Here is a 13,326-nt window from a genome sequence, read left to right as displayed (position 1 = left end):
GAAGGAGGGCAGTGATACTAAGGGTCAGCAGGGAAGCTAGCTTAAATAAGGAGCACCTGGGATTCGACTTCTTAAGATTTTTATTCAGTAGGCGGGTGTCTGAGCTAGGGCTTAGAAACCGGCCTGTTCAGCCAGCTCTCTGGGGATTCTAGGACTGTGACTCGGGAACCTCACGCCGAGACTGTCTAGGGCGCGGGACCTGGCGTCCTCACGCGCGGAAAAGGCGCGCCAGGAGCGGGGCCGCGCGCGATCGCTAGCGCGCCGCTCCCCAGCAACAGCGCATGCGCCGGTTGCCTTCCTGTGAGGCCGCGCAGCTCCGCGGGCCCGGATCCTCCAATCCGAACCCGGCGTTCTCCGAGTGCGTATCCTAGAGCTGCGGGCTGCGGGAGGCGGGAGGAAAGGGGCAGGCCGGGGCGGGGCTAGGGGCCCCCCGAAAGTCTGCGGAGGTCTGCTAGAGAAGTCTCGTCTCCGGAAGTGGCCGTTGTAAACACAGCCTCTCGGGGGCTGGTCTCCCTTCGTTCCCCGCTGTGCTATTCGTTTCCCTTCCCCGGGTCCTAGAGTCCGTCGGGTTCCAACAGTTTTTGCTCCGACCCCGTGGGCGGCCCGGGCCTCTTTCTGCCTTTGAGATTTGAAGCTGCCCCAGGGGCCGCGGCTGTGCAGTTTGGATCGCGGGAGCCCCCTGAGGTAACCATCAGATGTGGGTGTTTGGAGGAGAAAGACGGGCTGGGAGGTGTTGAGAGGAACGGTTATAGGGGGGCTGCAGTTAAGGTTATGAGGGACCCTGAGTGAGTTTGAGGCTGTTCTGTCAATGGGGGCTCGCCTCCAGTTCCCTGGGCTGGGCCTTTCCGCCCACCTGGAGGAAGATGCTTCTGGATCATCCTAGCCAAAGACCGCTGCCTCAGTACACAGAGGACAGGGTAGAGTCCAGAGGGCAGGACTCAGAGCCTGGACTTGGAGCTTCTTAAGTTTACAACTCTGGATTGCCGGGCTCTTTCCCTCTCAATCAGTAAGTCCTTCGAGGACAAGAACCAGATCATTTTCATCCCTTTTAATAAAAATGCCAGCCACACACTAGACACTCTATAAATGTTTGATAAATGAAAGAATGAGTTGTGCTAGGCTGTCTTCTGTAGCTTCTACTTCATGACTCTTAAGAGAAAAGAGAGCTGAGTTGCTCCGTGGCTGTACGATTTCTGCTGAAGTGGAGTCTCCTTTTGACTGTTCTTTATTCCAGGTGATATTTATCCTAGGCAGTTCCACCCCCCTCCCCCCCGTTTTAAGCAGATCGCCAATGATAACCACTTAAATTTACTTGAGAACCAATTTCAGTTGGTGTCCAAGTCTTTTGAACACATTACACATTGATGTTTTATTTAGTTGTTTTCATAATCTTGAAGGAGAAAACCTAACATTTTTTGTCACTTGATTTATTGAACAGTTAGTGTCTAGTAACAAAACAAGCAGAGAGCAGGAAAGGAACTTGGTTTCCCATGAAATGAGGAAACAAAGGCAGTGCAACCTTCACAAGGAAAGATGAAAGCAGTTATTTTAGCTTGGAGCTTTCTGTATCAGTCCTAGTGGAGACTTTTATTAGCTGTATGACCTCAGGCAAATCACCTAAGCTCCCTGGGCATTAAAATGCCTTATCTGTCAGATAAGAAGGATAGACTGGATCTCTGAAGTCTCATTTAATCCTAAAATACTTTGATTGCCTCAGCCCATTTGTCTTGGTTTTGTTTTGATGAAAGAACCAAACATCTTTTTTAAAGGTGAAATATACGTTTGCTAATAGACACCCACACTACAGATGTGGTTAGTATTGAAGACAGCACTGTGTTATGAAAGAGAATGAATTTAGGAGTCAGCCACAATATGAACTTGAATTCTAACCCTCCCACGGGATATCTTTATACACAAGTTACTCAGCCTCTCCAAGCCTCAGTGTTCTCATCTGTGAAACATGCATAATAATCTGTAGGGTGTTGGGAAGATTCACTGAGCTCAGATATGCTTAATGTAGTGTCTGGTATGCAGGAAGTGCTCAATAACAGTCTTCATCTTTTCATTCTCCCTGCCCCTCCCCTTTCCCCTGATCTGTGCAGACACACTAAGAGAGATCATTGCATTCTGGATGACCTGCAGAAGGACTCAGATGTGAGACAGGAAAACTTCTTACCAGTAGTAGCTCTGAAATCTAAAGCAGAATTGTCTTCTTGGCTGGTACTTATTCTCAGGATGTCCAGACCATTGATCCCTTGTCCTCAATTGCCCCATTAACTATTTCTAAAAAACTTCTTGACGAATGATGTACTAAACATCCCCTCATCTGTTTTGGGTCTTCTCTTGTGACTCAGCCTGCAATGCGGGAGACCTGGGTTCAGTCCCTGGGTTGGGAAGATCCCCTGGAGAAGGGAAAGGCTGCCCACTCCAGTATTCTGGCTTAGAGAATTCCGTGGACTGTATAGTCCATGTTTTGCATGGACATGGCTGAGCGACTTTTACTTTCTTTCATCTGTTTTAGTGGGAATGGTGAGAATAGACCAACTTCACTACCAAGAGAACATAAAGATAGTAACACATTAACGTAAGAAACTGATTTAAACTTTGCCTTTATCCATCACTGCCCAATGGGTGCCCTGCTTTTGGCCCAACTCTGCGGAAATACCTTCTGGATTGAGAAATTCACTGGACGTCTGGGTCATCTTTTATTAAGACCCTGACTTGTAGTTTGGATGTGCGGAAAAATGATCTGCGTTTAAGAACTCGGCAGTACGGAGCAGAAGTGCTTCCCTGACTTGTGAGGGAAGCCACGGGGTGAACCGTGTGTTGAAGGTTAATGGCAAAGGTACATAGCAAAGCTCCGGAGATAGCGAATTTGGATTTGAATCCTTACTCTGTCACTTACTAGAGATGTGACTTTGGACAAGTGATTGAGTATCTTTAAGCCCCAGTTTCCCAGGGTATAAAATGGGGATATTAACAGTATCTTCCCCTTGGGGTTGGTGTAGAGTGAAATGAGATAATCTAAGTGTGATACCTGGAGAAGGGATGTTTGTATGTGCACAGTAGGAATGATGAGGGAAGGGTATGGCTTTGGGGTATCAACTTGTTCATAGATAATGGAATTATACAATATGTGTCCTTTTGTGTCTGGCTTCTTTCACTTAGCATAATGTTTTCAACATTCATCCATGTTGTGGCACATATTGGTACTTCATTCCTTTTTATGGTTGAATAATATTTCATGTTTGTTTATATATTGGCAAATTGATGGATATTTGGGTTTTTACTTCTTGGCTGTCTATGAACAATGCTGCATGAACATTTGTGTACATCTTTTTACAGAAGTCCAGTAGTTATCTTAGAATATGTCTTGGTGTTGCTTGTGCTGGGTTCGTGTTCTCAGATATGTGGCTTGTGTTTTGGAACTGTGGATTAGAGTATTTTTATATTTAAGAAAACTTTTCTTGAATTACAGTTTTTAGTGTTTGTTCTGTTTCCCTTGCTTTATTGCTTATTCAGGGACTTCTGTTATTTTCATATTGGTTATTCTTTGCCTGTTTTCAGTATATTTTCACATTCTCTTGAATCATTTTGGTCTTTTTCTTAAATTTTTGTTTAAAAATTTTACTTCTATTTCATTTTGTATGTCCTTTAAGAGTTTTTTTTGATCATGTCTATTTACTCTTGTTCCCTCTACTTTAGTCTTCACTGCAGAAATTTTTTCTTTTAATCTTGCTAATCTTCGTCTGATCTTATGTCTGATGTTTTCTAATTCTGATTCCTATTCTTTCATGCCTTATACCATTTTGTTAATGCCTTGTAGCTTGTCTTTTTCAATATTTATTTTTATTTATTTGACTGTGCCCGGTCTTAGTTTGGGCCCATGAGATCTTTGATCTTTGTTGTAGCAGCATGTGGAATCTTAGTTGCGGCAGTTGAGACTTTAATTGCGATTTGTGGGATCTAGTTCCTGATCAGGGATCCAACCCAGGCCCCCTGCATTGGGAACATGGAGTCTTTGCCACTGGACCACCGGGGAAGTCCCCCTTGTAGCTCGTTTTGAAATAGTAAGTTATGATTTTAATCTGATTTGTGGACTTGTCTTTCTGTCATTCTTTCATTTTCAGGAGTCCATTCAGTTCCTTACTCTCTTTCTCCTCATATTTGTATGAAATTTGAACACTCTGCTTTTCTGTTGCTGATTTTTATGAAAGGTTAGTCTTCCTGAATTTTGAGCAAGGTAAAGGAAAGCTTTTCAGAATTCACAAAACCCTGTCTTTTTTGTTGTTGTTGTGTATGCTTGGTACTGAGATTTCCTGGCCCTGTTTCCTCCCACAGTTTGGTCTGAGCTATCTCTTTAATTTGTCTTTATTTCCCCTGATTCCGTTGTCTACTGATTCTCATTAGTGTGGGCCCCTGTTCAGGAAGGGCACCTTGGCAGGTCAGTAGTGAAAGTCTGTGAGGCTGAATGGTACCAGCCCTTCAAGACTCTCTTACCACGTGTCTGTTTCATGTGTCAGTTTCAGCCCTTGAGCTCAGGTTTTCCTGCCATGCTTTCCATTGACTATCTGTTGGTCCTTGGGGGTTCTTTCAGGGGAGTCTTGCTATCTCCCTGCTTTCTTCTGTGTGGACACCTCCACCTCCATGTGGGTTTTGTGGTTGGTGCTGGTTTGCCCTTATTCATTTGTATTTTCTAATTCTTTTTGCTGTAAACATTGTCCATGCTTTTCTAGTTTTTCTATCTTGTTACCTTAGATAGGATTTTTACAAACTCTGCTATGTAAATTCATTAGGAAATTAACCTATGGAAAAACAAAGAGACATACACACATAGGCGGGGTTGATGTCACAATCCATTTTATACTTTACATATTAACTCTTTCTCTTTTCTTTTTTCTTTTTAACTCTGCAAATGTGTTTTCACGCTTGTTATCTCTATTCATTTTCTATTGTATAACAAGTTACCACAAACTTAGGGGCTTAAAACAGCCCTGATTTATTATTTCTCAGTTTCTGTAGGTTGGGAGTCTGGGCACTGCCTAGGTGGGCCCTCTGTTCAGAATTTCACTAAGTTGCAATCAAGGTGCTGCTGGCAGTATTCTCATGTGGAACCTTGACTTGAAAGAATCGCTACCCTGTTCATTCAAGTTGTTGGCAGAATGTCTTTTTTTTTGGCTATGCCATGCGGCTTGCAGAATCGGCTTGCAGAATCTTGGTTCCCTGACCAGGGGTCAAACCTGTGCTTCCTACAGTGAGAGCGCAGGGTCCTGACCACTGGATCTCCAGGGAATTGCCCAGAATGTGTTTACTGTTGGCATCTGTATGACTGAGGGATCTGGCTTCTTAATGCCTTTGGGGAGGGTGCCTGCGGTTCCCTGTCAACTGGCCCTCTACATCGGCAGTTCACAGTGTGACAGTGTGCTGGGGGTTATCTGTCACTTCATCAGCTAGGACAGAGTCATATATAACATAAAGTAATTATGGGAGTGCAGCCTGTCACCTTCGCCGTGTTCTCTTGGTTAGAAGCAAGTCTCAGGTTCTGCCCAGTAAAGGGGAGGGTATTATACTAGAGAGAGCACCTTGGGACAGAGATCATGGGAAACCATCTGCCTGTTATGGTGTCTGTATCAGTGATCTGGAAATCAATGAAACTTGCATCTGAGCTAGGGAAGACCTTTTCTAGATGACTGTTCAGGTTTGAAGATGTTAGATACTAAAATAATGCACTGAAAAATGGTGGTTCTCGTCAGCTTAGCTTTATTGAAACAATTATATTAAAGTTTGATTAACTACCTTTCCCCACATTTCTCTGCCCAAGATCACGACAAAGTCAAAAACACAGACATTATGAAGGCTTTAAGTATGTAAATTCTTTTCCTGTGAGGTAAATAGAGGTTCTGTTTGTGTCACAGAAGTTTGTACATGTGGTGTGTGTATTTAATTCTTTTCACAAAAATAGAAAACATTATATATATGTACTTTTGAGCCTTGGACAATACTCTTAAGTATGAAAGAGTCCCTTCCTTCTAAGTTCTAACTCTTTTACTTCATTCTGAAGGCAGATTCTTTGGAGTCTGAACTTTGAGGGCATGGTGGTAAGATGAAAGGATTTTGAGACTCAGTATCAGAAGAGCTTGATTCTTCGGTGTCCTCTACTGAGTAGCTGACTGACTTTAGGCAAGTCATTTAAGCCTCTCTGAATCAGATGCATTTCTGTAATTGAAATGAGGATAATAAACCTCAGGTAAGATAATTATAGTTTGTATCAACAGTGACTTTGTAGAATGAGATTGGGCTTAGAAAATAGACAGTAGGGAGTTGGAATTTTGGTCCTGTAACTATGTGACTTTTGACAAATTACTTCTAATATCTTAGATTTCTCTTTTAAAAAATGGGATAATCTTTTTATTGTGGTGTTGTAAGGATCAGAGTTCTATAGCTCTGTGTATAAAGTACCAAGGACAGTGCTTATTGCACTAAGTGTTCAGTAAACCAATGATAGTGGTGTTTGTCTACCACTGTTCCCAAACATAGTATTTAGGAGGAGTAAAATAAAATGGGATTTTCCCCCTCATCTTAGTAAATGTTCCATCTTCTTTATTCTAGGTCAAGCTATTCTGCATCGGCCGTGTGAATCAGTGTTTTGAAGATCCCCTAGAGTTTGGTTCTAGGAACCATTAGTCCATTTCTTAGTACTGTGTTTGGGTCCACATCTCAGTTGACTTATTTGAGTCCTTCTTGCAGTGATCTCTCTCAGGGTGGTTTTTTACGAGCAGGGACAGATCAGGTTAGATTTTGGTGGGGGGAGGTCTTCTAGCTATCCTTGGACACCTACAATTTTACTAAATAATTCTTCTATTTTTCCTTCATGATGGTGTGTGTGCCTTGGTGGATCATTTATCATTCAAGTAATTATCATTCAATGCCTTGGCCTCTTGTATTAATTTTTTAGCCATATAATTTTTAAATATGTCCATTATAAAGCAAAACAGAGAGGAATGAAGCTTAAGGCCAGATTTTTGCCTTATCAGGCACTCCTAATGCTAACACAGTGGGTTATTGGTACAAAACATCTTTTAAGTGTCTATCAATAGATGAATGGATAAAGAAAGCATTTTTTATATATATATATATATATATATACACACACACACATACATAAAAGAAAAATCACTCATCGTGTCGGGATAAGTAACTACTATTATATGGTTTACTTCAACAGACTTCAGTCCATGTAACCTGTAAACCACAGACATCTTGGACAGTTTAAATCATCAATAACGAAGTATATCATTAAGTAACAGTGGGGTATTTTGAAAGAGTTGGAAGACTTGTCATGAATTCGAACACTTCAACTAATACCCCTGGTGATATCCAGAGGTAAGCCTGCAGTATCTTCTACTAGTTGAGGAATGCTTTTGGTTGCAGGGACCATGGAGAAGTAAGTGGTTGGAGTGGCTGATTGTAAGAATTCTCATGAGATGGTAAGGGAAATAGAAATTTCACGGGACTGGAGGAGCAGGGGTGATGCCTGGTGGGATGTTCAGGGAGAACAGCGTTGAAACAAGTATGCTATCAAGGGTGAAACAGATCACCAGCCCAGGTTGGATGCATGAGACAAGTGCTCAGGGCTGGTGCACTGGGAAGACCCAGAGGGATGGGGTGGGGAGGGAGGCGGGAAGGGGGATCAGGATGGGGAACACATGTAAATCCATGGCTGATTCGTGTCAATGTATGGCGAAAACCACTACAATATTGTAAAGTAATTAGCCTCCAACTAATAAAAATAAACGGGAAAAAAATTAAAAATTAAAAAAAAAAGAGAAAAAGAAAAAAATCAGACCTGGGTCTGAAGACTTGCTGTGGCTCTTTGTGCTCCTTTGTTAATTCAGTGCACAAAGGTCAGTGTCTGTACTTTCTCTGGTCCCTAGAGACTTGCTTATTCTTTTCCACTTCTCTAAATCTTTTCTTCTGCTTATTCATTATTACTTGGCTTGCCATAATATGTGTTGCTCTGTTTTTCTCTTACTTCCTCATCGTCTCGACTGATTCATCCCTCTAGTTAAGCATTTTGTTAGTTTTAGCTCCGGTTGCTAACTGCTCCTTTACTTGGAGTTTACATTCTAAGAATTGCTGTTGCTCATCTTTTTTTGTACCATTCATATCTGCCTTTGAGTGAGGTGCCTGTCTTTGGTTTATTCATTTCTCATGTGTATAGTATAAAAACTCGTTAAGTCTGTAATATAAAATGGAGCCATTCTGGAGAGTGCAACTCAAAACCTGATTTACAAAGAAATAAGTACAGAAATTGAAAATAAGTGTTTAGAAACTTTTATAAGCACATTACAGAGTAATTTTCTGTTTGTTGAATCTGATAATAAATGCCTTAAGGTTGAATTTTATCTGTTTTTAAATTTTCTTTTTTAATTTTCCCTTTTTTTTCTCTTTTTCTAGTTTTCCCTTTTAAATACATTTTACAGAAGCAATGAGCATGGTGTAGGGATAGTAATGGCTCACATTTAGAGAAGAACTCATCTTGCCCACCTTTTCAGCAGGAATGTGTGGGTGGGGCAAGTATGGTGGCTAACATGTACTTTGCTTTATAAATAGGTTTTGCTATATAAATGTTTTCCACTTGTCTTCAGGAGCTACCTGAAATTCTTTCTTGAGCAAGATAGAAAATAAATGAGTAAAATATTAAGATTTTTCTTTTTCAAATTTTATCTCAAGAATTCTTTCTTTTACCAAATGTTTCAAGGGTTAAGAGTGAGGTCTCATCAGTTAGTTCTCCACCACTTTAGTGAAGATGGTTCAGATACTGCTAAACAGGGTATCTTCAAGGTTCCTTCTTGCTCTAATAGCTGATTTTATATAGGCACATAGATATGTATATTTTAATACATATTTTAATGCTGGTAATGCATGTGTTTTTAGAATTATTTAAAAAAACAAGTGAATGAAACAATGAAACTGCTTATAATCTTACCACTTAAGAGTTAACACTGATAGTATTTTGGTTTATATCTGCACAGAATTTTTCTTTTGAACATACACATGTATTTATAAATACCTATTTTAAAAATTAGATTAATATTTACAGTATTTAATATCTTGCTTTTTTGATATTTGGGGGACCAGCTTGCCAGTGGGTATTCAGGGTTGATTTCCTTTAGGATTGACTGGTTTGATGTCCTTGCTGTCCAAGGGACTCTCAAGAGTCCTGTCTTAGACATCCCTTTGCTGTTTTCTTGTCTTGAGTACCCTATTGCTGGAATCCCATGTCTTTTTTCAGTGTGGGGTTTATTTTGGTGAAGCAAGTCTCCAATATCCCCTTGAGAAATTCATTGTAGGTAAATGGTTTGATGTCTTACAGAACTGAAATAGTCTTTCTCATACTCTTGACTTTGAATGGTACTTGTTGAGCATAAAATTCTAAAGTGGAAATTATTTTTGCTTGGAATATTTTCAGGCATCTTGGATATTTTTCTTTTATTTAGTTAGTTTTTCGTTTCTCACCTTGTGTTGTTGATTTCCAAGAGCTCTTTTTTTTTTTTGTTCTATGAATATTTCACCTAAAATTGCATCTAGTTTTTGTTTTATGGATTTTTTATCTCTTCCTATTTTTCTGAGCATTTTAATGTTAGGGGTTTTTCCTTTCTCTCGGTTTAAAGTTCTTTTTCCCTGGAATAATCTTTGACTTCTTCCCTGCCCCTTGTGGTCTCTGTCTTTCTTGTTAAATGATGCTTAATTTCTGGTGATCCTTGGCTGTCTGTTCATATTTAGAGGCAGAGGCCTCAAAAGATGATAGGAAGCTCTGTGTGCGAGGTATTCTCTGTCAGCTGATCTGGTTAAGCTATTTGGCTGGAAAACCTCTAGCATTATCCTCTTTAGGTCTTTCTTGCCTGCTAGTTAGATTCTCCAGGGAAGATCCTTCCAGTCACTGTTTTGGTTGCCAGTGTTCTGGTAGACAATAAATATTAGAAGATAAAGGATGTTAATTTATTATATATCTTTTTACTTGAATGTCTTGGTTTTGGTGTGGAACACTTACCACATTTGTATCTGATATCCCGAGATATTCTGTTTTATCCTATCCGGGGAATAAACCCCTAGTGTTCTGCCAGAGTGGGGAAGAAATCAATACCCAGTGTGTGGTATATAGGGTAGAGGATCTGAGGAGCTCATTACTTCTTTGGCAGACTTTCAACCAATTCTTCTGTTTTCTGCTCTACTTTTACCCCCATTTTAAAAGATGTTGCCAATGAAGTGAGCTTTTTGGTGACTGGTGTAAATCCAGTTGCCTTCCTTGGCTTTGAATTCAGGTTGCTTATGTCAATCAGTCGCCACTTAGCCACCTGCATTCCAACTTCCAATATTTTATAGCTACTGTCTCATCTCCTATTTTCATTCTCCTTGTGAGTTTATATCTCTGCATTCTCTTTGCTGTTATTTTGGTTAAAACTTTAATTTTGGAGAAAGAGTAGAGTGCTTTAGTCTTTCATTTTAAAGCATGAATCTGTATTCTTTTATACTTTTTGTAGTATGTGTTTTATTTGCATAATTTAAACATGTTATTTAAAAAGAGTGGTAAGGAAAGAACTCAGTCTTCTCCAAAACTTGTCAGCTTGTGGTAGGATGAGATAACCTTTAATTACCTATCTTGAACAGTGTGGTGGTTTCCCAGTGGACAGTGATTTATTTATATACTGCTTTGCATTTCTATCTTAGCTTTTGCAGTCAATATCTTTTACTGGCACATTTCTTTCGGGCAAGGACCATAACATGTTCCCTGTTTTTTGAGGAGTAAGTTATCAGATATATCAGAAGTGCCTGAAATTTACTTAATAAGAATTATATTTTCTTTTGATAGGTTGAAGAATGCCTCATCTGATATAAAACAAATGGTTAAAAGTGAAACAGACTTGGATATTACTGCTGATCTCAGAAAGAAACTCCATAGGGCTAAGAAAGAAAAATTAGAAATAACAACTAAGCACAATGCAGAGGTAGAATTTATTTTCTTCTTATATAATGTTAAAAGTAGAGTTTGATTGTTTTAGATTCATTTCGCATATTAGAAACTCCTTGTTTTGAGGTTTCTCACTATAACATTCTCATGCTTATTTAAAAAGGAAATTAATATAATGTGATTTTTTAAACATAGTGGAATTGTTTTGGAGTGTTAAAGTAGAAATTTAATGAACTTTTGTGTTTATTTGTATGTTGTCTTAATTTTATTTTAATTAACAATCAACACATTTGATCAAAAGTGTTAATTGATGTATGTGTTTGATGACTAAGGGATATTTATAAATTAGACATTTTGGAAATTGTAATGTACGTTCCTTATTGTCTCAGTCATAGAAGTTTCTTAAACAAATTTGAGCATGGACTTTTTAATAATAGTGTAATTCATGAATTATCATAGTTTCTTTTTAAATTATATCATTATATCTTTTATTTTATTAGCATGTGTTTATATAAATATATGAATTTCATATGTATATGCATATATTCCAAAGACAGTAGTTACTTTTTACTCTAGGATAATTCATGAATTATATGTATATGTCTCTTCTGTCTGTTGTCTTTTTTCTCTGTTTTCTTCTTTTTCTCTGTTTAAATCTTACTCATCCTTAAAGCTCAGCTTAGGTAGCCTGATGTAGTGAAAACAATATCGAATTGCAGAGACCTGGACGCATTCTTGGTCCTTCCATTTATAAGGTATGTGGCCTTCAGCAAGTTATTTATCTTGTACATCATTGGTTTCTCCTTGTGAAACACTGGTCCTAGAGGGTTGTTGAGGTAATTAGGTGAAATAGAGCTTGTGAAGTGCCTGTGGACAGTAATACTAGTTGTAATTTATTGACAGTCAAGTGTAAACTGTGTATTTTCCTTCTGTTTTTGTTAAATTCCAATGCTGTTCTATCGGGACACCTTTTAAAGCCTTTTAAAGGTGAAAATCATTTTTTTCTCTGCTCTTCCATAATATGTTGTTACAGATATTTTAGAGCTGGAACATTTATTTCACACTTACCTAGTCCTTAAGCTTCCTGAGAGCTGAATGCAGTGACCATGCTTTGTCTCTGTACCTCCTGAGTTGCTTATTGGCACATAGTAGGTCCTCAGTTATTGTGTGTTGAATAAATGTTTTTTTAGCTTATCTAAGAAATGATGGTTTATGATTAAAATGACAAGTGATCAGTATGTAACTGTTTCATTTGTATTTTTAATGGCAGTTGAGATAATTTTAAATAATTGAAGTAGTAATTGCTTTTATTTATGTTGTATTATTGCATACTGAATATCAGGTTGTATTTGTTAAATGGGTGCTAATTATTCATAGTCTCCAAAACTCATTTTTTAAAACCAAACATACATTTTACTTGAGAATATTAGCATTGTGATAATCATTCATCTATTAAATATGTTCCTTCACATACATTTATAGTTATCACATTTCTCTTAGCAGAACATGCATTTACTATCTTTTATATGATCAAATTATTTTGAATTATGTGTTCAAATTAAAGAGATAGAAAATTATCTTATGGAAGAAAGGGAACTTTCTCAAAATAGGTAATTATGATTGGTTCAGCTCCAATTGCTGTACATTCTTATTGTTTCAATTATTTGTTTAGATGATTTTACATATATATTAATTTTTTAGCCATATGATTTCTAAATGTGTCCATTATAAAGCAAGGCAGAGAAGAATGAAACCATCTAAAAACTAAGGCCAGATATTTGCCTTATCAGGTACTCCTAATACTAACACACTGGGTGATTGGCATAAAATATCTTAAAAATCTAAGTCTCCATCAGTAGCTGAATGGATAAAGAAAATGTTTGTATATACACACACACAATATATATATTTAATGGAATATTACTCAGCCATAAAAAGAGTGACATCTTGCTATTTGTGACAACATAGATGGACCTTGGGGGCATTATGGTAAGTGAAATAAGTCAGACAGAGCAAGGCAAATACTGAATGATATCATTTATGCATGCGTGCTCGGTAGCTTCAGTCGTGTCTGACTCTTTGTAGAGTCTGACTCTTTGTACAGTCCTATGGACTGTAGCCTGCCAAGCTTCTCTGTCCATGAGATTCTCTAGGCAAGAATACTGGAGTGGGGAAAAAAAAAAAAGAATACTGGAGTGGGTTGCCATTTCCTCCTCCAGGGAATCCTCCCAAGCCAAGGATTGAACCTGCATCTCCTGAGTCTCCTGCATCGGCAGGGGTATTCTTTACCACTAGAGCTGCCTGGGAAGCTCAGTATCATTTATAGGTAGAATTTAAAAATTAAAAAAACCCCA

General features: G+C 38.7%; 1 protein-coding gene across 7 annotated transcripts in view; it reads left to right on the top strand.

The window, feature by feature from the left end:
- Positions 1-295: 295 nt before the first annotated feature.
- CCDC171 (coiled-coil domain containing 171) overlaps positions 296-13,326 on the top strand; it is a 317,640-nt gene continuing 304,609 nt past the window's right edge. For 4 of the 7 annotated variants that reach the window (XM_061132154.1, XM_061132153.1, XM_061132156.1 and 1 more), the window contains exons 1-3: positions 492-684; positions 7,226-7,383; positions 10,874-11,009. In XM_061132154.1, the coding sequence (XP_060988137.1) occupies positions 7,340-7,383; positions 10,874-11,009 (180 nt within the window). In that variant the 5' untranslated portion in view covers positions 492-684; positions 7,226-7,339. Of the gene's footprint in view, positions 359-491; positions 685-7,225; positions 7,384-10,873; positions 11,010-13,326 lie in introns of those variants that run through there. The other 3 variants (XM_061132151.1, XM_061132150.1, XM_061132152.1) reach the window with 3 other exon arrangements.

The sequence above is a fragment of the Dama dama genome, chromosome 29 (genome assembly GCF_033118175.1).
Source record: "Dama dama isolate Ldn47 chromosome 29, ASM3311817v1, whole genome shotgun sequence".
NCBI classification, from domain to species: domain Eukaryota; kingdom Metazoa; phylum Chordata; class Mammalia; order Artiodactyla; family Cervidae; genus Dama; species Dama dama.
Note: the sequence above shows the minus strand (reverse complement) of the source record. Positions and strands in the feature narration are given on the sequence as shown.